This window comes from Scyliorhinus torazame, chromosome 3 (genome assembly GCF_047496885.1).
Source record: "Scyliorhinus torazame isolate Kashiwa2021f chromosome 3, sScyTor2.1, whole genome shotgun sequence".
Taxonomy (NCBI): domain Eukaryota; kingdom Metazoa; phylum Chordata; class Chondrichthyes; order Carcharhiniformes; family Scyliorhinidae; genus Scyliorhinus; species Scyliorhinus torazame.
In genome coordinates, this window is record NC_092709.1 from 261,306,082 (window position 1) to 261,330,917 (window position 24,836).

Sequence of the window (24,836 nt, forward strand, 5' to 3'; positions counted from 1 at the left end):
TCCCACAACCCTCGCAGATAGTACTCCACCATTGGTGATCATGTCTTCAGCAGCCAACATCCTAAAACTCTGGAGTTTCCTCCCTAAAACTCTGCTTCTATACTCACATGCCTCCTCTAAAGCTCTCCTAAACCACTTTAATTACGTTTTCAGTCATCTACCTTAATATCTGCTTATGTGGCTTTGTGTCAAATTTTGCTTTGTAATGCTTCTGTGAAATACTTGGAGCATTTTAATGTTAAAAAATATACATACATACAATTCTAAACAAATTTTATTTGAATTTTCACTTTTTATTTTATTACATATGCACCAGTTTACTATCGGAGTAAGTCACCTTAAGTTTTTCTGCAGTCATGATTTAGGCAGCAATTGAGGTAGTTCTTTAAGCAGAAGATATCCAGAACATACAGGGCAGCACGGTAGCATGGTGGTTAGCACAATTGCTTCACAGCTCCAGGGTCCCAGGTTCGATTCCCGGCTTGGTCACTGTCTGTGCGGAGTCTGCATGTTCTCCCCGTGTGTGCGTGGGTTTCCTCCGGGTGCTCCGGTTTCCTCCCACAGTCCAAAGATGTGCAGGTTAGGTGGATTGGCTGTGCTAAATTGCCCTTAGTGTTGGGTGGGGTTACTGGGTTATGGGGATAGGGTGGAGGTGTGGGCTTAGGTAGGGTGCTCTTTCCAGGAGCCGGTGCAGACTCGATGGGCCGAATGGCCTCCTTCCGCACTGTAAATTCTATGATGATTCTATGATATCAAGAAGTGATTCTCCAATTATACTAGATACTTTTTACTTTAATAGTTCTGAATGTGAACTTTGCTGAGTGTACATTTTTATTTTTGTTTCAGACAGACAATAAAGAGGATGACAGCATACCCATTAAAGAGTTTTCATTTGATCCAGATAAAATGGTTTGCAGTGTTATGGAATCTGGAAATGTTTTATCTCATGGTGCAGGGGGCAAAGGATATGGCTTAGCAACAACTGCCATAACATCTGGCTGCTTTCAGTGGAAGGCAAGTATGCTATTTTAAACACCCCAGAAATAATAGGTTATGAACAGTCTAAAGTCTAATTTTCAGTTGTACCTGTATAATTAACATTGAAATAAAAGGAAAACATTACAGATCCTGGAAATATGAAAAACAGGAAATACTGTAAAGACTCAGCATAGTGCACAGTGGTTAGGACTGCTGCCTTACAGCGCCAGGGACCTGGGTTCAGTTTTGGCCTTGGGTAACTGGTTGTGTGGAGTTTGCATATTCTCCCTATGTCTGTGTGGGTTTCCTTCAGGTGCTCCGGTTTCTCCCACAGTCCAAAGATGTGAAGGTTAGATGAATTGGCCATGCTAAATTGCCCCATAATGTCCAAAGATGTGCAGGTTTGGTGGATTGGCCACAATCAATGCGCAGGGTTATGGTGATAGGGTGGGGGAGTAGGGCTAGTTTGTGTGCTCTTTCGGAGGGTTACTGCAGACCCAATGGGCCAAATGGCTGCCTTTTTCACTGTCGGGATTCTATGGATCAGACAGCATCTGGAAAAGGAAAAATAGAGTTGTTATTAAAAATCGTATTTGATTCAAAACAGAACTCTCCACAGATGCTGCCATATCATTAACAATGAACTTTATTGATATGTTTTCCTGAAACACTTCCATCTTTTTCAAGAATAGTTACACCCAATCTAATGGTGCAATTCCCAAAATTAGGTAATTGCCCAACACAGTTGTAAATCTCTCAATCTCAATTTAATAAAAATCAAATGAGTCATTTTCAGTACTTTTGAGATGTGATCCAGGAGCAATAAAGCATTAGTACATTTATGATTGCATTATCTGCATAGTGTCTGCAAGTTTACATATTTAACCGATAGCTTTTACTCTTCAGACAATAAATAAAGCATATGCTGGGAAATGCTTTCTGTTAGCAAACGAGGGAAACACTCATTTTTTTTTTTGGTAAAATGCAAGATCACCTCTATCCATTCCTTATCATAGGTAAAACCTGTAGTCACTATCAATTACAAGCACAGAGGTAAATGTATATTACTTTGTCAAATTGACATTAACTTTATTAATGACACCGACCCTGGTTTTACCTGGAAAGAATGACCAGGTTCCCTTCACTTTGTGTGAAAGGATCCGTTCGTGCATCACAAATATAGTGGTTAAAATTAACTCAGTTGGTTATACAGCTGGTTCGTGTAGAGCGAGGGTTAAATTCCCGTAATGGCTGAGGTTATTCATGAAGGCCCATCTTCTCAAACTTGCCCCTTGCTGAAGTGTGAGAATCATTTTGCAGTGCAGAAGGAGATCATTCGGCCCATCAAGTCTGCACCGGCTCTTAGAAAGAACACCCCACATAGGCCCACACCTCCACGTTAACCCAGCAACCCCACAACCTTTTTGGACATGAAGGGCAATTTAGCATGGTCAATCCACCTAACAAGCACATCTTTGGACTGTGGGAGGAAACCAGAGCACCTGGAAGAAACCCATGCAGAGACTGGGAGAACGTGCAGACTCTGCACAGACAATGACCCAAGGCAGGAATCGACCTGGAGCTGTGAAGCAACAGTGCTAACCACTGTGTTACCATGTCGCCCTGAGGGTTCAGATGTATGGAGAATTAGAAAATCAAAGTTAAAGGAGAAGGTAGAAGTGCAGGTTAATGACGAAGACTTTAAACTAATTAAAAGAGCCAAGGGCTCAGGAGATGTTAGTAAAGTTTCCAGACCACATAATAGAACAGAGAGTATAGAAGGTAGCAGGAATCTAACTTCAGGCAGAGCAAAAAAGGTGACAAATATGAGGAGAGGTGGTCAATGCAGGACTGAGGGTGTTATACCTAAATGCACGCAGTATGAGGAACAAGGTAAATGAGCTTGTTGCGCACAATGAAATTAACCCTTACGATGTTGTGGGCATCACAGAGATGTGGCTGCAAGGGGATCAGGGCTGGGATCTAAATATCCAAAGATATGAGTCCTATCGAAAGGACAGGCAGATGGGCAAAGGGGGTGGAGTTGCATTGTTATTAAGGAATTAAATTAAAACGATAGCAAGATGCGATATAGGATCAGAAGGCTTAGAATCTGTGTGGGTAGAGTTAAGGAATCACAAAGTTAATAAGACCCTGATGGGAGTTATGTACAGGCCACCTAGCAGTAGTCAGGATGTGGGACATAAAATAAATCAGGAGATAGAAAAGGTATGTAAGAAAGGCAATATCACAATAATCATGGGGGACTTCAATATGTCGGTGGACTGGGAAAATCCAGTTGATAGTGGATCCCAAGAAAAGGAATATATGAAATGTCTAAGACATATTTTGACATGTGACAGAGCTCACTAGGGTACAGGTAATTCTGGATTTAGTGACTTGGTTAGGGAACTTAAGGTGAAGGAAACCTTAGGGAGCAGTGACCACAACATGATAGCATTCACCCTACAGTTTGAGAAGGAGAAGCTGGAATCAGATGTAACGGTATTACAATTAAATAAAGGTAACTACAAAGACATGAGGGAAGAGTTAGCCAGAGTTGATTGGAAGGGGAGCCTAGCAGAGAAGACAGTGGAACAGCAATGGCAGGAGTTTTTGGGGGTTATTCGGGAGGCAGAACAGAAATTCATTCCCAAGGAGGAGGAAACATGTAAAGGGGAGGACAAGGCATCAGTGGCTGATGAGGGCAGTCAAGGACAGCATAAAAGCAAAAGAAAAAACATACAATGTGACAAGCCTTTAAAAGTGAGCAGAGGACAACTAAAAAGCAATAAGGGGGAGGAGAAGATGAAAAATGAGTATAAGCTAGCTAGTAATATAAACAAAGAAAGGAAGAGTTTTTTTCCATATGTAAAAGGTAAGAGAAAGGCAACAATAGACATTGAACTACTCGTAAACGAGGCAGGAAAAGTAGAAATAGGAAACAAAGAAATGGCAGAGGAACTGAATAGTTACTTTGCATCAGTCTTCACGGTGGAAGACACCAGTGGGATACCAGAGCTCCAGGAGAATCAGGGGGCAGAGGCGAGCGTAGTGGCCATCATTACGGAGCAAGTTCTGGGGAAACTGTAAGGTCTGAAGGTGGATAAATCACCTGGACCGTAAGGACTACACCCTAGGTTTCTAAAGGAGATAGCTGAGGAGATTGTGGACACATTGGTGGTGACCCTTCAGGAATGAATGAAGGCAGGGAGTGTCCCAGAGGATTGGAAAATGGCTAATGTAACACCCCTGTTTAAGAAGGGAGGGAGGCAGAAGACGGGAAATTATGGACTGGTTAGCTCGACTTCGGTCATTGGTAAGATTTTAGCGTCTATTATTAAAGATAATATTGTGGAGTACTTGGAAGTGCATGATAAAATAGGACTGAGTCAGTACGGTTTCATCCTTCAACTAGAGGGTGGTGGATCTGTGGAACTATTTGCTGCAGAAGGCTGTGGAGGCCAAATCCCTGAGTGTCTTTTTAAGACAACCAAAGATAGATTCTTGATTAATAAGGGGATCAGGGGTTTTGGGGAGCAGGCGGAAGAGTGGGAATGAGAAAAATATCAGCCATGATTGAATGGCAGAGCAGACATGATGGGCCGAGTGGCCTAATTCTGCTCCTATGTCTCATGGTCTTATGGTGATGATCCTCCGGTTAATCATCACCAGTCAGCTCTCCCCCTCAAAAGGGAAAGCAACCTATGGTCATCTGGGACTATGGCGACTTTACCTTTACGTAGTGGCGCAACTTCAAAATGTACCAATATGCTTTACAGTCAATGAAGTTGTTTTAAAGTGTTGTCACTGTTATAATGTAATAAACAGCGCAGCCAATATAAGGTGCAAGGGGATCAGAGCTAAAAAGAGCTCGCCTCTTCCCGATCATGAAGTTGAAATGACAGTGTAAATTTGCCTGGCTCTTCCACCTTCCTGTTTTAAGGAAGAGATGTAACAATGATTGTGTGTAATACCAGTGGCTATCTAATTAATCAGGTAAACATTTTTTAAAGTAAAACATAATTTTATTTCAACGTTTTTGATTTAAAGCAGGACATGACACATCTTTTTGCCTTGGATGCTCTTGTTAAATTAATTTTTTTTTCTTATTAATTTGTGCACAGTTTTACATAACCAGGGAGAATAAAGGGAATGAAGGTACATGTGTTGGAGTATCACGGTGGCCCATCAGAGATTTCAACCATCGTACAACATCAGACATGTGGCTCTACAGAGCTTATAGTGGGAATCTTTACCATAGTGGGGAACAAAGTTGTATCCTACCCAGCTACACACAGGGAGACTGTATAACCTGTGTCTTGGATGTGGAAGCAAGAACAATCTCATTTGGAAAGAATGGTGAGGTAAGAAAATACTTCGACATTCAGTTATCGATTAATATGCAAGAAATATAGTGCATTTCTTGGTGCACTAATGCATCATGCTTTTATACTATGTAATAATTTATGCATTAGAATTTTGTTTGGGAGACAAAAATGAAATTATGCTATGTAATAGCTACACTTTGGTTAAACTTCAGGTACTTTGTCGAAAGTTTGATAATGGAAGAATTATGTGAATTTTTTCTCACTGTAGCTTTTTTGTTGTAGTTTAATTGGACAGAAAATAGTTTAAACATCAGTATTACATTCATCATCATGTTATTAATCGGCCAGATTTTGCGATTAACAGGATTAACATTGCACTTGCTGATGGCTTTTCCAGGGGCTTTACACTTGAAGTTCTTTTAACCAACTATCAAAAAACCCATCTTTTTTAGAGCATTGACCAAACGGGGAACATAACTGTTTCACTGTAAGCAATCAGACTGAAGAATTGTTCGTGCGCAGCACTGCCACTGAACCGGAAAGTGAGAAAATACTGTAAATAGCTAGCAGGTCAGGTTGCAAATATGGAGAGAGAAACATTAAAACTTTAAAAATTAAAGTTTAAGGTCAATGACCATTAATTAGAATTGGAGTAAATTAGAATTGTAACAGGTTCTTAAGTATGTGCAGCAGTGGCAGGGAAGGTCAAAGAACAAAAAGGAAGAGTAAAAGGGATAAATGACACAAGGAATGATGGTACAACGCAAAAAGAATAATCAGTTAAACAAAAGATGGGCCTAGGAGAGCTGTAAATGGGTACATTCTCCAGCCCTGCCTCAGACCTAATACTCTTCCCTACCAACCTGCCTCTTCCCTTCCTTTGTGACCTCTTCCAAACCCTGCAACACATTGTGATTTGCATGTACTACAGTTCTGGGGCGAAATTCTCCGACCCCCTGCCGGGTCGGAGAATCGCCGGGGGCTGGCGTGAATCCCGCCCCTGCCGGTTGCCGACGTCTCCGGCACCTGAAATTCGGTGGGGGCGGGAATCGCGCCGCGCCGGTTGGCGGCCCCCCCCCGCTCGATTCTCCGGCCCGGATGGGCCGAAGTCCCGCCGCTAAAATGCCTGTCCCGCCGGCGTAAATGAAACCACCTACCTTACCGGCGGGACAAGGCGGCGCGGGCGGTCTCCAGGGTCCTGGGGGGGGCGCGGGGCGATCTGGCCCCGGGGGGTGCCCCCACGGTGGCCTGGCCTGCAATCGGGGCCCACCGATCCGCGGGCGGGCCTGTGCCGTGGGGGCACTCTTTCCCTTCCACCTCTGCCACGGTCTCCACCATGGCGGAGGCGGAAGAGACTCCACTGCGCATGCGCGGGGATGCCGTGAGCGGCCGCTGACGCTCCCGCGCATGCGCCGCCCGGAGATGTCATTTCCGCGCCAGCTGGCGGGGCACCAAAGGTCTTTTCCGCCAGCTGGCGGGGCGGAATTTCGTCTGGCGCCGGCCTAGCCCCTCAAGGTTGGGGCTCGGCCCCCAAAGATACGGAACATTCCGGACCTTTGGGGCGGCGCGATGCCCATCTGATTTGCGCCGTTTTGGGCTCCAGTCGGTGGACATCGCGCCGTTTCCGGAGAATTATGCCCCTGGCCTCTCTTGGTCCGAAATTGATGTCTGAGTTTTCGGCTGCTAAATCTCTCGGGGCTAGAAGTAACCTCCTAATAATAAGAATCTTTATTGTCACAAGTAGGCTTACATTAACACTGCAATGAAATTACTGTGAAAATCCCCTAGTCGTCACACTCCGGTGGCTGTTCGGGTACACAGAGGCAGAATTCAGAATGCCCAAATTATCGAACAGCACTTCTTATGGGACTTGTGGGAGGAAACCGGAGCACCCGGATGAAACCCACGCAGGCACGGGGAGAGCGTGCAGACTCCGCACAGACAATGACCCAAGCCGGGAATCGAACCTGGGAACCTGGAGCTGTGAAGCAACAGTGCTAAGCCACTGTGCTACCGTGCCTTAACTCTCGCTTCCAAAACTCACCCTGTCAAGAACAGTGAGGATTCATTGCAAAACCAAATTTGTTTTGGATGATTAGAAATTTGTAGTTTTACGCTGCCACCCACCTGTGGTAAATTCAACAGCACCATCTTTAGTCCTGGCTGCATTTTACTCTCTTCAAACGATGTTGTGAATCAACACACTAGTTCTGTGCATGCAAGAGTATTCATGGCATTGGCAGGAAACACAGCCTTTTATTTCAGATTTCGCATGGAAGTGGAAGTGTCAGAATAGTGAATTCAGTATCAAATCAATTGCAGGAAGTGAAGTAAAGAAGGGGAATGAAAGACTGGATTATGAGAGCGGGATGAGAGATAAAAAGAAAAGGCATTTTTAAAAATCATCAACAAATAATTGAAATCAGAAGGAATGAGATTCTACAATTGTTAAAGTTAATTGTCAGTGCCATATAAGTTGTTTAGCAGCAATTCATAGAAACATAAAATCCCTACAGTGCAGAAGGAGGCCATTCGGCCCATCAAATTTGCACCAATCCTCTGAAAGAGCACCCTAACCTAGGCCCAATCCCCCATCCTATCCCTGTAACCCCACCAAGGGTCAATTTAGCACATCCAATCCACCTAACTTGCACATCTTTGGACTGTGGGAGGAAACCAGAACATCCAGATGAAACCCACGCAGACAAGCAGGATCAGTAAGTTTGCAGATGACACAAAGATTGACCGGGTGGTTTAACAGTGAGGGTTGAGTATCTTGGGTTAGTAGAAAATACAGACGGGATGGTCAAATGGACGGATAAGTGGCAGATGGAATTTAGCACTGAAAAGTGTGAGGTGATACACTTTGGAAGGAATAAATTAACAAGGAAGTATATTATGAAAGTTCTGACACTGGAAATTTCCGAAGAACAAAGGGACTTTGGCATCTCTGAAGGTAGAAGGGCAGGATAAATAGGGAGATGGAAAAGGCATATGTGACACTCGCTTTTCTCAATCGGGGCATAGATGATACCCTTGGTTGAAGGGTCAGTTATGAGGGGACATAAGTTCAAAGTGAGGGGCAGGAGGTTTAGGGGGATTCGAGGAAGAACGTTTTTACCCAGAGAGTGGTGACGGTCTGGAATGCACTGCCTGGGAAGGTGGTAGAGATGGGCTACCTCATATCCTTTAAAGTACCTGGATGAGTACTTGGCACGCCATAACATTCAAGGCTATGGGTCAAGTGCCGGCAAGTGGGATTAGGGCCTTTCATGCATCTGTGCAGACTCGATGGGCCGAAGGGCCTCTTCTGCGCTGTGGTATTCTGTGTGACACGCGAAGAATATGCAAACTCCAAGCAGAACATTGCCCGAGATCAGAATTGAACCCGGATCCCTGGCGCTGTGAGGCAGCAGTGCTTACCACTGTGCCACCATGCTGCCCCTATTAGAACGTTTTAAAACATTCATTCTTGGGATGTGGGCTAATGTGCAGGTTCAGTCGGCAGTTAAGAAGGCAAATGCAATGTTAGCATTGTCAAGAGGGCTAGAATACAAGACTAGGGATGTACTTCTGAGGCTGTATAAGGCTCTGGGCAGACCCCATTTGGAGTATTGTGAGCAGTTTTGGGCCCCATATCTAAGGAAGGATGTGCTGGCCTTGGAAAGGGTCCAGAGGAGGTTCACAAGAATGATCCCTGGAATGTAGAACTTGTCGTATGAGGAACGGTTGAGGACTCTGGGTCTGTACTCGTTTGAGTTTAGAAGGATGCGAGGGGATCTTATTGAAACTTACAAGATACGGCATGGATAGAGTTGACGTGGAGAGGATGTTTCCACTTGTAGGAAAAACTAGAAGCAGACGTCACAATCTCAGGCTGAAGGGATGATCCTTTAAAACCGCGATGTGGAGGAATTTCTTCAGCCAGAGGGTGGTTAATCTGTAGAACTCTTTACCGCAGAAGGCTGTGGAGGCCAATTCACTGAGTGTCTTTAAGACAGAGATAGATAGGTTCTTGATTAATAAGGGGATCAGGGTTATGGGGAGAATGCAGGAGAATGGGGATGAGAAAATATCAGCCATGATTGAATGGCGGAGCAGACTCAATGGCCAAGTAGCCTAATTCTGCTCCTATGTCTTATGGTCTTGTGGGTGTTGCTGGCTAGAACCACACTTATTGATCATCCCTGATTCTCCTTGTAAAAATGATGGTGAGCTGCCTTCTAGATCCGCTGCAATCCATGTGGCGTAGGTCCATCCACAGTGATGTTAGAATGTTGGTCCTGTGACAGTGAAGGAACAGCGGTATATTTTCAAGTCAGGCTGGTGAGTGGCTTGGAGGGGAACTTCTAGACGGTGATGTTCCCATGTGTCTGCAACCCTTGTCCTTCAAAATGGGCTTAGGAGATGCTGTTGAGTTCCTGCAGTGCATCTTGTAGATGATGCACACGGCTGCCACAGTGTGTTGCGGGTGGAAAATGTTTGTGGATGCGGTGCCAGTAAGTGGGCTGCTTTGTCCTGAATGGTGTTGAGCTACTCGAGTGTTGTTGAAGCTGCGCTCATCCAGGCAAATGGAGATTATTCCATTACACTCTTGACTTGTGCCTTGTCGATGGTGAAAATGCTTTGGAGATTCAGGAGGTGAGTTACTTACTGCAGGATTCCTAGCCTCTGACTTACTCTTGCATCCACAGTATTTATATGGCTAGTCCAGTTCACTTTCAATTTTTGATAGTTGTTGGATGTTGTCGGGACATTGAAAAGCGGGAGAGGAGCCGGTGATTTAAAAGCAGGAGAGGAGCCGGAGATTTAAAAGCGGGAGAGGAGCCGGAGATTTAAAAGCGGGAGAGGTGCCGGAGATTTAAAAGCACGGGAGAGGAGCCGGAGATTTAAAAATGGGAGAGGAGCCGGAGATTTAAAAGCGCGGGAGAGGAGCCACCTCCTCTAACCTAAGGGGTTGAGTGAATATCAGATAAGCTCTTTCTTTCTTTTTCTTGTTTTATCTGCAAGTTATCTGGAGGGGCTGGCAGGGAAGGCAGTGCAATGTTCCTCCTGCAGAATGTTTGAGGTGAGGGACACTGTCAGTGTCCCTGCTGATTTCACCTGTGGGAAGTGCACCCATCTCCAACTCCTCAAAAACCGCGTGAGGGAGCTTGAGCTGGATGAACTTCGGATCATTCTGGAGGCAGAGGTGGTCATAGATAGAAGCTTCAGGGATGTAGTTACTCCGAAGAATAAAGATAGATGGGTGACGGTGAGAGGGGCTGGGAGGAAGCAGTCAGTACAGGGATCCCCTGTGGCCATTCCCCTTAGTAACAAGTATACTGCTTTGGATAGTGGTGGTGGTGTGGGTGCCGGGGGGGGGGGGGGGGGGGGGGTGCTTACCAGGGGTAAGCCATGGGATACAGGTCTCTGGCACAGAGTCTGTCCCTGTTTCTCAGAAGGGAAGGGGGGAGAGGAGTAGAGCATTAGTCATTGTGGACTCCATAGTTAGGGGGATAGATAGGAGATTCTGTGGGAACAAGAGCGACCCGCGGTTGGTGTGTTGCCTCCCAGGTGCCAGGGTCCGTCATGTCTCGGATCGTGTTTTCGGGATCCTTAAGGGGGAGGGGGAGCAGCCCCAAGTCATGGTCCACATAGGCATCAACGACATAGGTAGGAAAAGGGATGGGGATGTAAGGCAGGTATTCAGGGAGCTCGGGTGGAATCTGAGAGCTAGAACAAACCGAGTTTTTATCTCTGGGTTGTTAACCGTGCCACGTGCTAGCGAGACGAGGAATAGGGAGAGAGAACAGTTGAACATGTTGCCACAAGGATGGTGCAGGAGGGAGGGATTCAGATACCTGGATATTTGGGGCTCATTCTGGGCTAGGTGGGACCTCGACAAACGGGATGGTCGACACCTGAACAAGAGGGGTACCAATATCCTGGGGGGGAACTTTGCTTATGCTCTTCGGGAGGGTTTAAACTAATTCAGCAGGGGGGTGGGAACCTGAATTGTAGCTCCAGTGTACAGGAGGTTGAGAGTAGCGAGGTCATGAGTAAGGTTTCAAGGTCGCAGGAGTGTACTGGCAGGCAGGAAGGTGGTTTGAAGTGTGTCTACTTCAACGCCAGGAGCATCCGGAATAAGGTGGGTGAACTTGCAGCATGGGTTGGTACCTGGGACTTCGATGTTGTGGCCATTTCAGAGATATGGATAGAGCAGGGACAGGAATGGTTGTTGCAGGTTCCGGGGTTTAGATGTTTCAGTAAGCTCAGGGAAGGTGGTGAAAGACGGGGAGGTGTGGCATTGTTAGTCAAGGACAGTATTACGGTGGCGGAAAGGACGTTTGATGAGGACTCTTCTACTGAGGTAGTATGGGCTGAGGTTAGAAACAGGAAAGGAGAGGTCACCCTGTTGGGAGTTTTCTGTAGGCCTCCAAAAAGTTCCAGAGATGTAGAGGAAAGGATTGCAAAGATGATTCTGGATAGGAGCGAAAGTAACAGAGTAGTTGTTATGGGGGACTTTAACTTTCCAAATATTGACCGGAAACGCTATAGTTCGAGTACTTTAGATGGGTCAGTTTTTGTCCAATGTGTGCAGGAGGGTTTCCTGACACAGTAGGTAGATAGGCCAACAAGAGGCGAGGCCACATTGGTAATGGGTAATGAACCAGGCCAATTGTTAGATTTGGAGGTAGGTGAGCACTTTGGTGATAGTTACCACAACTCGGTTACGTTTACTTTAGCGATGGAAAGGGATAGGTATATACCACAGGGCAAGAGTTATAGCTAGGCAAAGGTATTTATGATGCGATTAGGCAAGACTTAGGATACATAGGATGGGGAGGGAAACTGCAGGGGATGGGCACAATTGAAATGTGGAGCTTGTTCAAGGAACAGCTACTTCGTGTCCTTGATAAGTATGTACCTGTCAGGCAGGGAGGAAGTGGTCGAGAGAGGGAACCGTGGTTTACTAAAGTAGTTGAATCACTTGTCAAGAGGAAGAAGGAGGCTTATGTAAAGATGAGATGTGAAGGTTCAGTTAGGGCGCTTGAGAGTTACAAGTTAGCCAGGGAGGACCTAAAGAGAGAGCTAAGAAGAGCCAAGAGGGGACATGAGGGGCGTAATTCTCACGAAACGGAGCGATGTCCGCCGACTGGCGCCCAAAACGGCACCAATCAGACGGGCATCGCGCCGCCCCAAAGGTGCGGAATGCTCCGCACCTTTGGGGGCCGAGCCCCAACATTGAGGGGCTAGGCCGACGCCGGAGGAATTTCTACCCCGCCAGCTGGCGGAAAAGGCCTTTGGTGCCCCGCCAGCTGTCGCGGAAATGACATCTCCGGGCGGCGCGTGCGCGGGAGCGTCAGCGGCCGCTGACAGTTTTCCACGCATGCGCAGTGGAGGGAGTCTCTTCCGAGGCGGAAGGGAAAGAGTGCCCCCACGGCACAGGTCCCCCCGTGGATCGGTGGGCCGCGATCGCGGGCCAGGCCACCGTGGGGGCACCCCCCGGGGCCAGATCGCCCCGCGCCCCCCCCAGGACCCCGGAGCCTGCCCGCGCCGCCTTGTCCCGCCGGTAAGGTAGGTGGTTCAATTTACACCGGCGGGACAGGCAATTTATCGGTGGGACTTCGACCCATCCGGGCCGGAGAATCGAGCGGGGGGACCCGCCAACCGGCGCGCCGTGATTCCCGCCCCCGCTGAACATCCGGTGCCGGAGACTTTGGCAACCGGCGGGGGCGGGATTCACGCCAGCCCCCGGCGATTCTCCGACCTGGCGGGGGGTCGGAGAATGTCGCCCGAGAAGTCCTTGGCAGGTGGGATCAAGGAAAACCCTAAAGCTTTCTATCGGTATGTCAGGAATAAAATAATAACTAGGGTAAGAGTAGGGTCAGTCAAGGACTGTGGGAAGTTGTGCTTGGAGTCCGAGGAGATAGGAGAGGTGCTAAATGAATATTTTTCGTCAGTATTCACATAGGAAAAAGACTGTTGTCGAGGAGAATACTGAGATACAGCCTACTAGACTAGATGGGATTGAGGTTTATAAGGAGGAGTTGTTAGAAATTCTGGACAGTGTGAAAATACATAAGTCCCCTGGGCTGGATGGGATTCTCTGGGAAGCTAGGGAGGAGATTGCAGAGCCTTTGGCTTTGATCTTTATGTCGTCATTGTCTACAGGAATAGTGCCAGAAGACTGGAGGATAGCAAATGTTGTCCCCTTGTTCAAGAAGCGGAGTAGAGACAACCCCGGTAACTATAGACCAGTGAGCCTTACTTCTGTTGTGGGCAAAGTTTTGGAAAGGATTATAAGAGATAGGATTTATAATCACCTAGAAAAGAATAATTTGATTAGGGATAGTCAACACGGTTTTGTGAAGGGTAGGCCGTGCCTCACAAACCTTATTGAGTTCTTTGAGAAGGTGGCCAAACAGGTGGACGAGGATAAAGCAGTTGATGTGTCGTATATGGATTTTAGTAAAGCGTTTGATAAGGTTCCCCACGGTAGGCTATTGCAGAAAATATGGAGGCATGGGATTGAGGGTGATTTAGCGGTTACAGAGGGACATAGATAAGCTGCAGAGCTGTGCTGAGAAGTGGCAAATGGAGTTTAATGCAGAAAAGTGTGAGGTGATTCATTTTGGAATGAGTAACAGGAATACAGAGTACTGGACTAATGGTAAGATTCTTGGCAGTGTGGATGAGCAGAGAGATCTCTGTGTCCATGTACATAGATCCCTGAAAGTTGCCACCCAGGTTGATAGGGTTGTTAAGAAGGAGTAGGGTGTGTTAGCTTTTATTGGCAGAGGGATTGAGTTTCGGAGCCATGAGGTCATGTTGCAGCTGTACAAAACTCTTGTCCGGCCGCATTTGGAGTATTGCATGCAGTTCTGGTCGTCGCATTACAGGAAGGATGTGGAAGCATTGGAAAGGGTGAAGAGGAGATTTACCAGGATGTTGCCTGGTATGGAGAGAAGATTTTATGAGGAAAGGCTGAGGGACTTGAGGCTGTTTTCATTCGAGAGAAGAAGGTAACTTAATAGAGGCATACAAGATGATCAAAGGATTAGATAGGGGGGGACAGTGAGAGCCTTTTTCCTCGGATGGTGATGGCTAGCATGAGGGGACATAGCTTTAAATTGAGGGGAGATAGATATAGGACAGATGTCAGAGGTAGGTTCTTTACTCCAAGAGTAGTAAGGGCGTGGAATGCCCTGCCTGCAACAGTATTGGACTCGTCAACATTAAGGGCATTTAAATGGTCATTGGATAAACATATGGATGATAATGGAATAGTGTAGATGGGCTTTAGATTGGTTTCACAGGTCGGCGCAACATTGAGGGCCAAGGGCCTGTACTGCGCTGTAATGTTCTATTGATAGTGGGGGATTCAGTGATGTTAATGCCATTGAATGTCAAGCGGTGATTCTCTTGTTGGAGATGGGTTATTGCCTGGCACATGTCTGAATGTTACTTGCCATTTGTCAGCCCTGGGCTGGATATTGTCCAGGTCTTACTACATTTCGAGAAGGACTCCTTCAGTATCGGAGGAACTGCGAATGGTGTCGGACATCATCAGTGAATATCCCCACTTCTGGCCTTATGATGGACGGTAGGTCAGTGATGATGCAGGTGAAGATGGTTGGGCCTCGGACATTGCCTTGAGGAACTCCTGCAGTGACGTGCTGGAATTGAAATAATTGAACCCCAACAAACAATCATCTTCCTTAGTGCTAGGTATGACTCCAACCAGCAGAGAGATTTCCTTCTGACTCCAGTTTTACGAGGGCTCCTTGTTGCTACATTTGGTTAAATGCTGCCTTGATGCCACGGGCTGTCTCTTTCACCCCGTCTCTGGAGTTCAGCTTATTTGTTCTGTGTTTGAACCAAGGCTGTAATGAGGTCAGAATCTGAGACACCCTGACGGAACCCAAGTTGAGTGTCTTGGGCAGGGCATTGCTAAGCAAGTGATGCTTTATAGCATTGTTGATGACCCCTTCTATCACTCAACTAATGATCAAGAGTAGACTGATGGGTTGGATTTGTCCACCTTTTTGTGTACAGGACATAACTTGCCGAGTTGCTGTACTGGAACAGCTTGGCGAGGGTCTTGACAAGTTCTGGAGCACAAGTCTTCAGCACTATTGTCAGAGCAGTATCCAGTGCCTTGAGTCATTTTTTTGATATCACGTGGAGTGAATCTAATTGGCTGAAGATTGGCATTAGTGATGCTGGGGACCTCCAAAAGAGGCCGAGATGGATCATCCACTGGCTGAAGATTGTTGAAAATACCTTCGGCGGGATTCTCCGTTTCTGAGATTAAGTGTTGACGCCAAGCAGAATTCATGGACTTTCATGACAGCAAAACTGACGCCACACCTGGACCGATTCCGCTACTGTTGAGGGGCTAGCACCAGTGCCACGTGAAACATGATCGATTCTAATGTGAAATGGTGCCGAATTTGCAAGTTCCGCGATTGACACTGAGGAGGCTGACAAGCTGCAGCCGCATATACACACTTCACTCCCCACACACACCATCCCAGCCAACAAGATGGAAGCAAGGAGAGAAGGATAGCAGCTCCACACTTCACCGATGCTGAGCTGGAGACCCTCCTGGACAAGGTGAAGGAGAGGTGGATAGCCCTGTATCCTATGCCGGCACCCATACTGGCCGCCATGGCTGGGTGCCCTAGCCACTGAGGCCACTAGCTACCCACCCCTGGGCTGCATGCGCAGACTGTCTAACAGTGTCGTTTTCTGCTCTCTCCTCTCCTATTCTGTGTTGTGGCTGTGGTAAAGATGCACACAGAACATCTAGCTCTTTACAAGTAAGATAGTTTATTGACAAAATGAAGACATGGAAAGATAACTAAAGAAACTATCAAACAATTAGTGAATTCTCCTGATCGTATATCTAACTATATACATTACTATGCATATCACCACATCCCCCTTTGGAAATGTGAATGTTTTAACAAATATAACTGTGCTGTACCAAACATGATATGCATAACAATTTCAAACATGGCCCTTGTACACAGTTCATTACATGTTCAATCTTTCAGGTTAACAACAACATCTTGTTGGTCTCCTGAGCATTGACCAAATTTGTGATCTTGTTTCATTTTTCGAAAGACCGAGGGCAACATTCTCCGCAATCGGCGCGATGTCCGCCGACCGGCGCCAAAAACGGCGTGAATCCCACCTGCATCGCGCCGCCCAAAACGTCGCTAAGTCTCCGGCCCGGAATGGGCTACCAGCGGCGTGACGCTATTAGCGCTGGCTCACGTGTTTCACGCCGTGCGGAGTCATTCACACCGTTCGGCGTCATGCACGCAGCACGGCGTGACGGCTCAAAAGACGCACTGCTCCCCTCACCCGACCAGAAGACCCGACCGGGTGGCCGCCCGCCGCTCAGCCCCGAGGTTCCAGTCCCGCAACATCTTGGCGCTCCTGGACGCAGTGGAGCAGAGGAGGGAGGCCCTGTATCCCGGGCACGGCCGCAGAGTCGCCCCACGCCACAGCCGGCGTTTGTGGAGGGAGGTGGCAGAGACCGTCAGCGCTGTGGCCCTGACACCACGGACAGGCACTTAGTGGCACAAGAAGGTGAACGACCTCCTCCGGGCAGCCAGGGTGAGCCCCACCCCCCTACCCGATATCCATATCGCCCATATCCCCCCTCCCCCATATCCCCCCTCCCCCATATCCCCCCTCCCCCATATCCCCCCTCCCCCATATCCCCCCTCCCCCATATCCCCCCTCCCCCATATCCCCCCTCCCCCACATCCCCCCTCCCCCATATCCCCCCTCCCCCATACCCCCCATATCCCCCCTCCCCCATATCCCCCTCCCCCATATCCCCCTCCCCATATCCCCCTCCCCCATATCCCCCCTCCCCCATATCCCCCCTCCCCATATCCCCCCTCCCCCATATCCCCCCTCCCCCATATCCCCCCTCCCCCATATCCCCCCTCCCCCATATCCCCCCTGCCCCATATCCCCCCTCCCCCATATCCCCCCTCCCCCATATCCCCCTCCCCCATATCCCCCTCCCCCATATCCCCCTCCCCCATATCCCCCCTCCCCCATATCCCCCCTCCCCCATATCCCCCCTCCCCCATATCCCCCCTCCCCCATATCCCCCCTCCCCCATATCCCCCCTCCCCATATCCCCCCTCCCCCATATCCCCCCTCCCCCATATGCCCCCTCCCCCATATGCCCCCTCCCCCATATCCCCCTCCCCATATCCCCCTCCCCATATCCCCCTCCCCCATATCCCCCTCCCCCATATCCCCCTCCCCATATCCCCCTCCCCCATATCCCCCCTCCCCCATATCCCCCCTCCCCCATATCCCCCCTCCCCCATATCCCCCCTCCCCCATATCCCCCCTCCCCCATATCCCCCCTCCCCCATATCCCCCTCCCCCATATCCCCCTCCCCCATATCCCCCTCCCCCATATCCCCCTCCCCCATATCCCCCCTCCCCATATCCCCCCTCCCCATATCCCCCCTCCCCCATATCCCCCCTCCCCCATATCCCCCCTCCCCCATATCCCCCCTCCCCCATATCCCCCCTCCCCCATATCCCCCCTCCCCCATATCCCCCCTCCCCCATATCCCCCCTCCCCCATATCCCCCCTCCCCATATCCCCCCGCCCCATATCCCCCCTCCCCATATCCCCCCTCCCCATATCCCCCCTCCCCCATATCCCCCCTCCCCATATCCCCCCTCTCCCCATATGCCCTCTCCCCATATGCCCCCTCCCCATATCACCCATACCCCCCTCCCCATATTCCCCCTCCCCATATGCCCCCTCCCCCATATGCCCCCTCCCCCAAATGCCCCCTCCCCCAAATGCCCCCTCCCCCATATGCCCCCTCCCCCATATGCCCCCTCCCCCATATCCCCCTTCCCCCATATCCCCCCTCCCCCATATCCCCCCTCCCCCATATCCCCCCTCCCCCATATCCCCCCTCCCCCATATCCCCCCTCCCCATATCCCCCCTCCCCATATCCCCCCTCCCCATATCCCCCCTCCCCATATCCCCCCTCCCCATATCCCCCCTCCACATATCCCCCCTCCCCCATATCCCCCCTCCCCATATCCCCCCTCTCCCCATATGCCCTCTCCCCATATGCCCCCTCCCCATATCACCCATACCCCCCTCCCCATATTCCCCCTCCCCATATTCCCCCTCCCCATATGCCCCCTCCCCCATATGCCCCCTCCCCCATATGCCCCCTCCCCCATATGCCCCCTCCCCCATATGCCCCCTCCCCCATATGCCCCCTCCCCCATATGCCCCCTCCCCCATATGCCCCCTCCCCCATATGCCCCCTCCCCCATATGCCCCCTCCCCCATATGCCCCCTCCCCCATATCACCCATACCCCCTCCCCATATGCCCCCTCCCCCATATCACCCGTACCCCCTCCCCATATCCCCCTTACCCCATATGCCCCCTCCCCATATGCCCCCTCCCCCATATGCCCCCTCCCCCATAGCACCCTCCCCCATAGCCCCCTCCCCAATATGCCCCCTCCCCCATATCACCCATATCCCACCCCATATCACCCATATCCCACCCCATATCACCCATATCCCCCTCCCCATATCCCCCTCCCCCATATCCGCCTCCCCCATATCCCCCATATCCCCACTCCCCATATCCTCCCTCCCTCATATCCTCCCTCCCTCATATCCCCCCTCCCCCATATCCCCCCTCCCCCATATCACCCCTCCCCCATATCCCCAAGTGAATCGAGCCCTAACCTTAACCTCTACAATACACGCGCAACCGATGGCGTGCATTCATATACCTGTCTAACACTGTTGCTTTTTACCCATGCCTCCACCCCCCACAGGAGAAGCGCGCACACAACACCAGGGAGCATGTGAGGACTGGAGGAGGCCCAGCTGATGTGAGGCCACTGACCAAACATGAGGAAAGGCCCTGGAACTGGCTGGCGGACCTGAGGACCGGGCGGTTGCCGATGCAGAGGTCGGGGGCCCACCAGCAAGTAAGCCACCGCCAGCCTGTCCCCATATCCCCCATATCCCCCCTCCCCCATATCCCCCCTCCCCCATATCCCCCCTCCCCCATATCCCCCCTCCCCCATATCCCCCCTCCCCCATATCCCCCCTCCCCCATATCCCCCCTCCCCCATATCCCCCCTCCCCCATATCCCCCCTCCCCCATATCCCCCCTCCCCCATATCCTCCCTCCCCCATATCCCCCCTCCCCCATATCCCCCCTCCCCCATATTCCCCCCTCCCCCATATCACCTGATCACTGCCTTCGTGTCTAACCATGCATGCTAATTGTGTATCGCAGGAGCAAACGTCGAGGCACCCATCCCCGCAGATGCAGACCGCCCGCATGATGCCCTTCGGAGACCACGGGAGACGGAGAGACCCGGACCCTCTGACACGCGACGCCCCTCGGAGACCACGGGAGACGGAGAGACCCGGACCCTTTGGCACACGACGCCTGCATGATGCCCCTCGGAGACCACGGGAGGCGGAGAGACCTGGAGCAACAGGGAGACGACGCCCCCGTCTCATGTGGGTGCGGCGACGCAGGCGTGTGCCACCTAGCGACGAGAGGGGCAGCCCCAGGCCCCTGTCACAGCCGAGCCACAAAACCACAACCCAGGACACCCCTACCCAGGAAACTAAAATACAGGACAGTGACACAGATTAGATGGGTGGAGACGAACCGCCACCCCAAAGTGCCATGGACTCAGAGTGGGACGATGTGCACGACACAACGCCACAGCTGTCACCAACACCCTCCACCATCGCAGAGACGCTCACCTCGGTTGGGCACTTTAGTGATGAGGCGTCTGGTACACTCACTGGTGCGCACAACACAGCCGCCCCGGTACAGCAGGTGGAGGTATGAGCAGCAGAGGGGCCGGGCGGTCGGAGGGCAGCCCGGCGCATGCGAACATCTGCCGCCCAGATGGATCCCGGTTCCTGGAGTTACCACACCCACTCATAGGTCCGATGCAACGACCGAACCTGGGACGAGCGAAGAGGCTTGCGGCGGCTGCAGTCGCAGGTGGAGGAGTCCACCCGCGTCCAGCAGCTGGCAGTGGTGCCGGTCATGCGTGCCACCCAGGCCGACACCACACGGGTGGCATCCGCGGTGCAGGCAATGGGTGCGACGGTGTCAGACATGGGGAGCGGTTTGCGAGGCCTGGGACTTTCCGTGCAGGCGGTGTCTGTGGCCCAGGACATGGCTGCCCTCTCACAGGAGGCCATGAGCCAGCGCCAGCGGCAGATGGCAGAGGGGCTCAACTCCATGGCCCAGTCTCTGAAGGCCATGGCCCAGTTTCAGCAGGGCATGGCCCAGTTTCAGCAGGGCATGGCCCGGTCTCAGCAGGCCATGGCCCAGTCTCAGCAGGCCATGGCCCAGTCTCAGCAGGCCATGGCCCAGTCTCAGCAGGCCATGGCCCAGTCTCAGCAGGCCATGGCCCAGTCTCAGCAGGCCATGGCCCAGTCTCAGCAGGCCATGGCCCAGTCTCAGCAGGCCATGGCCCAGTCTCAGCAGGCCATGGCCCAGTCTCAGCAGGCCATGGCCCAGTCTCAGCAGGCCATGGCCCAGTCTCAGCAGGCCATGGCCCAGTCTCAGCAGGCCATGGCCCAGTCTCAGCAGGCCATGGCCCAGTCTCAGCAGGCCATGGCCCAGTCTCAGCAGGCCATGGCCCAGTCTCAGCAGGCCATGGCCCAGTCTCAGCAGGCCATGGCCCAGTCTCAGCAGGCCATGGCCCAGTCTCAGCAGGCCATGGCCCAGTCTCAGCAGGCCATGGCCCAGTCTCAGCAGGCCATGGCCCAGTCTCAGCAGGCCATGGCCCAGTCTCAGCAGGCCATGGCCCAGTCTCAGCAGGCCATGGCCCAGTCTCAGCAGGCCATGGCCCAGTCTCTGCAGGCCATGGCCCAGTCTCTGCAGGCCATGGCCCAGTCTCTGCAGGCCATGGCCCAGTCTCTGCAGGCCATGGCCCAGTCTCTGCAGGCCATGGCCCAGTCTCTGCAGGCCATGGCCCAGTCTCAGCAGGCCATGGCCCAGTCTCAGCAGGCCATTGCTGAGGGCATCGGCGCCATTGCCCATGTGCGAGCCGGCGTCGCACAGTCACAGACAGGGATTGCCAACTCTCTGAGCTCCATGGCTGCAAACCTGCAGACCCTTTTCGATACCAGCACGGGCCTCCAGGACTGGCAGCGCCAGATGTCGGGGGGGGGGGGGGGGGGTGGCGTCGGATGGCCAGTCCGTTCGCATCCTCCACCTATGTAGAGGCCTGGGGGCCATCGGGCACCCCGAGGGAGGAGGAGGTGCTGGGGTCCGTTCCGGGTCCCATTGTAGTGGAGGTCACGGAACACCTCAACACCTCGGGCTCCCCCCCTTCCGTCCCAGGTGCATGAGGTGGGCAACGGGCAGGACAGGCTGGCAGCTCGCCATCCCAGTCGCCCGGGCCGCAGCCTGGCCCATCTAGGCCAGGACGCCCCAGGAAACGGCCGCCAAAGGGATCCCGTGTCAGAGGGCAGGAATCACAGGAGTCCACCTCCAGTTCTGCTGTACCGTCTGGGGAAACACCTAGGCGTAGCCAAAGGGCCCGTAAGGCCAAACAATTAGACACTGAGTAAGTTGGCACGGGTGCAAGGCACAGATGAGTTTTAGGGGCTAGGGCACGTGCATGAACTGCTTTCGTTATTAAAGTCAATGTTACACCTACAGAAGCTGCCTTTGTGCTCTGTCCAAAGCGTGCGGGGGTGTCATGTACGTTGAGCGCAAGTGTGTGTGTGAGGGGTGGTCTTACCTCAGCCCCAGGTGAGTCTGTCCCCTTCCCCCTGGGCCGCCATCAACATCCCCCCCGGGCAGAGGACGGGGACCGTGCGCTGCAGTGTCACAGCCGCATGCAGGGATGGTCCGGGTGGATGGTGGTACTGTGGCCATGGGTCAGACATCGTCCAACGATGTGGAGCCAGGAGCTCATCGCAGAGCGGGTTGTCATCACCCTCCTTGGCCTGCAATAGACACGCGTCCACCGGCAACTCTGTGAGCCCAGCCGTTGTGCCGCAGGTGGATCGGCAATGGGGGTGTGTGCGCATGTGGGTGGGGTGGGTGGGGTTGGGGAGGGGGGTGAGGGTGCTGGGTGGGTGGATGGGTGGGGGGTGTGGGTGGTCGGGTGTTGCCATGGTGTGCGGTCTGTGACCATACTACCCGATTCCCACGCCCATCTAGTCAGTGAAGCGGGCGTCTATCAGCCAGTCCCGTGCCCGCTGGCCCAGCCGGCAACAGTGGACAGCCACCCGCCCATGTCTAACCCATCTGCCCTGACCCAACGACGACGATAGGACATGTCATCATTGCCCATACCCCCTCCCCTTCTCCCCCCCCCCACCCCCCCAGCCAGGTGGCATGGACCGCATGGGTCCGCACCCTCCCCGTCCCCCTTCCCGGCACGCACCTCCCCGTCCCCCTCCCCGGCACGCACCCCCCCCCCCCCTTCCCCGTCCCCCTCCCCGGCACGCACCCTCCCCATCCCCCTCCCCGGCGCGCACCCTCCCCATCCCCCTCCCCGGCACGTACCCACGCCCCCTCCCCAGCACGCACCTCCCCGACCCCCTCCCCGGCACGCACCCACCCACCCCCGTCCCCCCCACCCCCGTCCCCCTCCCTGGCACAGACCCTGTCCCCCTCCCCGGCACGCACCCTCCCCCCCCCCCCCTCCCCGGCACGCACCTCCTCCCCCCCCCCCCCGTCCCCCTCCCCGCAGTCATCCTCCCGTCCCCGCCACTCACCCCCCCCCCTCCCGGCACGCCCCCGGAGCCCACCCCACTCCCCACTCTAACCCCCCCCGCCACGCGCACACACACCTCTCCCCCACACATACAGACTGCGGCCACGCCATCACCTCTCCAGCGGTCAACTTCCCAGGCCGTCACCCACCTCCACGCTGGTCGGCGTCAACCATGAGCACTGGTTGACGCCGATTTAAAGGTGTTTTGATTTACGCTGACGTGACCCGCGGTCAGGTCGGCGGGACTTCGGCCCATCTGGACGGGAGAATATCGGCAGCCCCTAAATCCATTGCCTCGCGCCCACCCGCGCCATTCTCCAAGGCGTGCGGCGCGATTGACGCCCCGCCGACTTTTCTCCCTTCGGAGAAGTCGGCGGGGGCGGGATTCACGACGGCCCACGGCGATTCTCCGACCCGGTGGGGGGTCGGAGAATCCCGCCGATTATTCCTGTCTGGTCTTTGAGTCACCAACTCTTTCAGCCTTTTGAAATGATACTTCCTACTCCGTGTGTGTTCTTGTATATTGGCCTTATTGCCGATGCTCATGTATTCACAGTCGCAGCTTCTACTCGACTGACAAACTGTGTCCTCGACTCTTTTCTTACCCTTCCTTCCTTTTTGAAGTATCAGCTCTTTCCTTCTCCTTCTCTTAGCTTTAGTACCATCATCCGTGAAATTGGTACAGTCCACACTCACATCTGCCTAGAGCATCATTCTTGCTCCTGGTCTCGGCCAAGCGATTAGCTGTTTCTGGATCCCTTGCTCTAATATCGGTTTCTGAATCTTCTGCTATAAAAGTTGTTTCTGAAGCCTTTGCTGGATTGAGGAGTATTGGTTGATCTATGGTGCTTGCGCTCAAACGCTGTACCATATGCCCATCCACTGGTGAGGCATCTAATGTTGGCATACTTTTGGATGCGCTTGAAGCCCCCCTGACCCTGTCACATCTGGTGGGCAGCGGACAGAATGGAGTGGCACCTGAGCAGCAGCCGGGCCTATCCAGGCCTGGTCGCCCCAGAAGACGCCGGCAACATGGTCACAGGGCAGGAATTGCATTCGGCCGCATCCACTCCTGCTGTACCGCCTGGGGAACCACCTAGATATAGCGTTGGGGTCCGTAAGACCAAGAAGTTAGACACTAGTTAAGTTGGCATGGGTGCAGGTCAGTTATAGGGGCTGAGGCACAAATCTGTATATATTCGTTCACATTAAACACTTGTTGTCACGATTACAACCTGCCTCGGTGCTCGGTCTGATGGGTGTGAGAGATGGGCTGGCTGGAGTTCTGGTGGTGTTGGGGGAATGGGTGGATCCTATAGGTGGCCTGGCTCCACCCCACCCCCCCCCCCCCCCCCGACTATCCCCACCACCACCTCAGGAATTTGATGGGACCGTGTGATGGAATGGCCAGTTCATGTGCAGGGATCTCCCAGTGGACGGTGGAAAGTGCAATCGTGGGCAGGTGTGTGACATTGTCAAATGATGTGAAGCACTGGAGCTCATTGCAGAGCTGGTTGTCATCCTCCTCCATCCCATGGACCAGACCTGCTGTTACAGCCAACCCAAGGCCCACACCCGTAGTACGACAGGTATGTATCACTGAGGGAGTTGCGGTGGAGGGGAAGTGGGTGGTGGGATGTGATGTCAGTGCCCCTGGTCAGTCCCCCTGCCCTAGTCGTTGGACCTGTAGGCGATCAGAGCGTCCCGTGCACATTGACAATGTCATGCGGCCTCCCGTGCC

At 52.4% G+C, this 24,836-nt stretch overlaps 1 protein-coding gene across 4 annotated transcripts in view; it reads left to right on the forward strand.

Annotated features, from left to right (window-relative positions):
* Positions 1–24,836, forward strand: part of LOC140409077 (probable E3 ubiquitin-protein ligase HERC1) — a 701,933-nt gene that overhangs the window by 284,670 nt on the left and 392,427 nt on the right. For all 4 annotated transcript variants that reach the window (XM_072497165.1, XM_072497164.1, XM_072497166.1 and 1 more), the window contains 2 exons: positions 847–1,014; positions 5,106–5,345. In XM_072497165.1, coding sequence (XP_072353266.1) covers positions 847–1,014; positions 5,106–5,345 — 408 coding nt within the window. The remainder of the gene's footprint in view (positions 1–846; positions 1,015–5,105; positions 5,346–24,836) is intronic.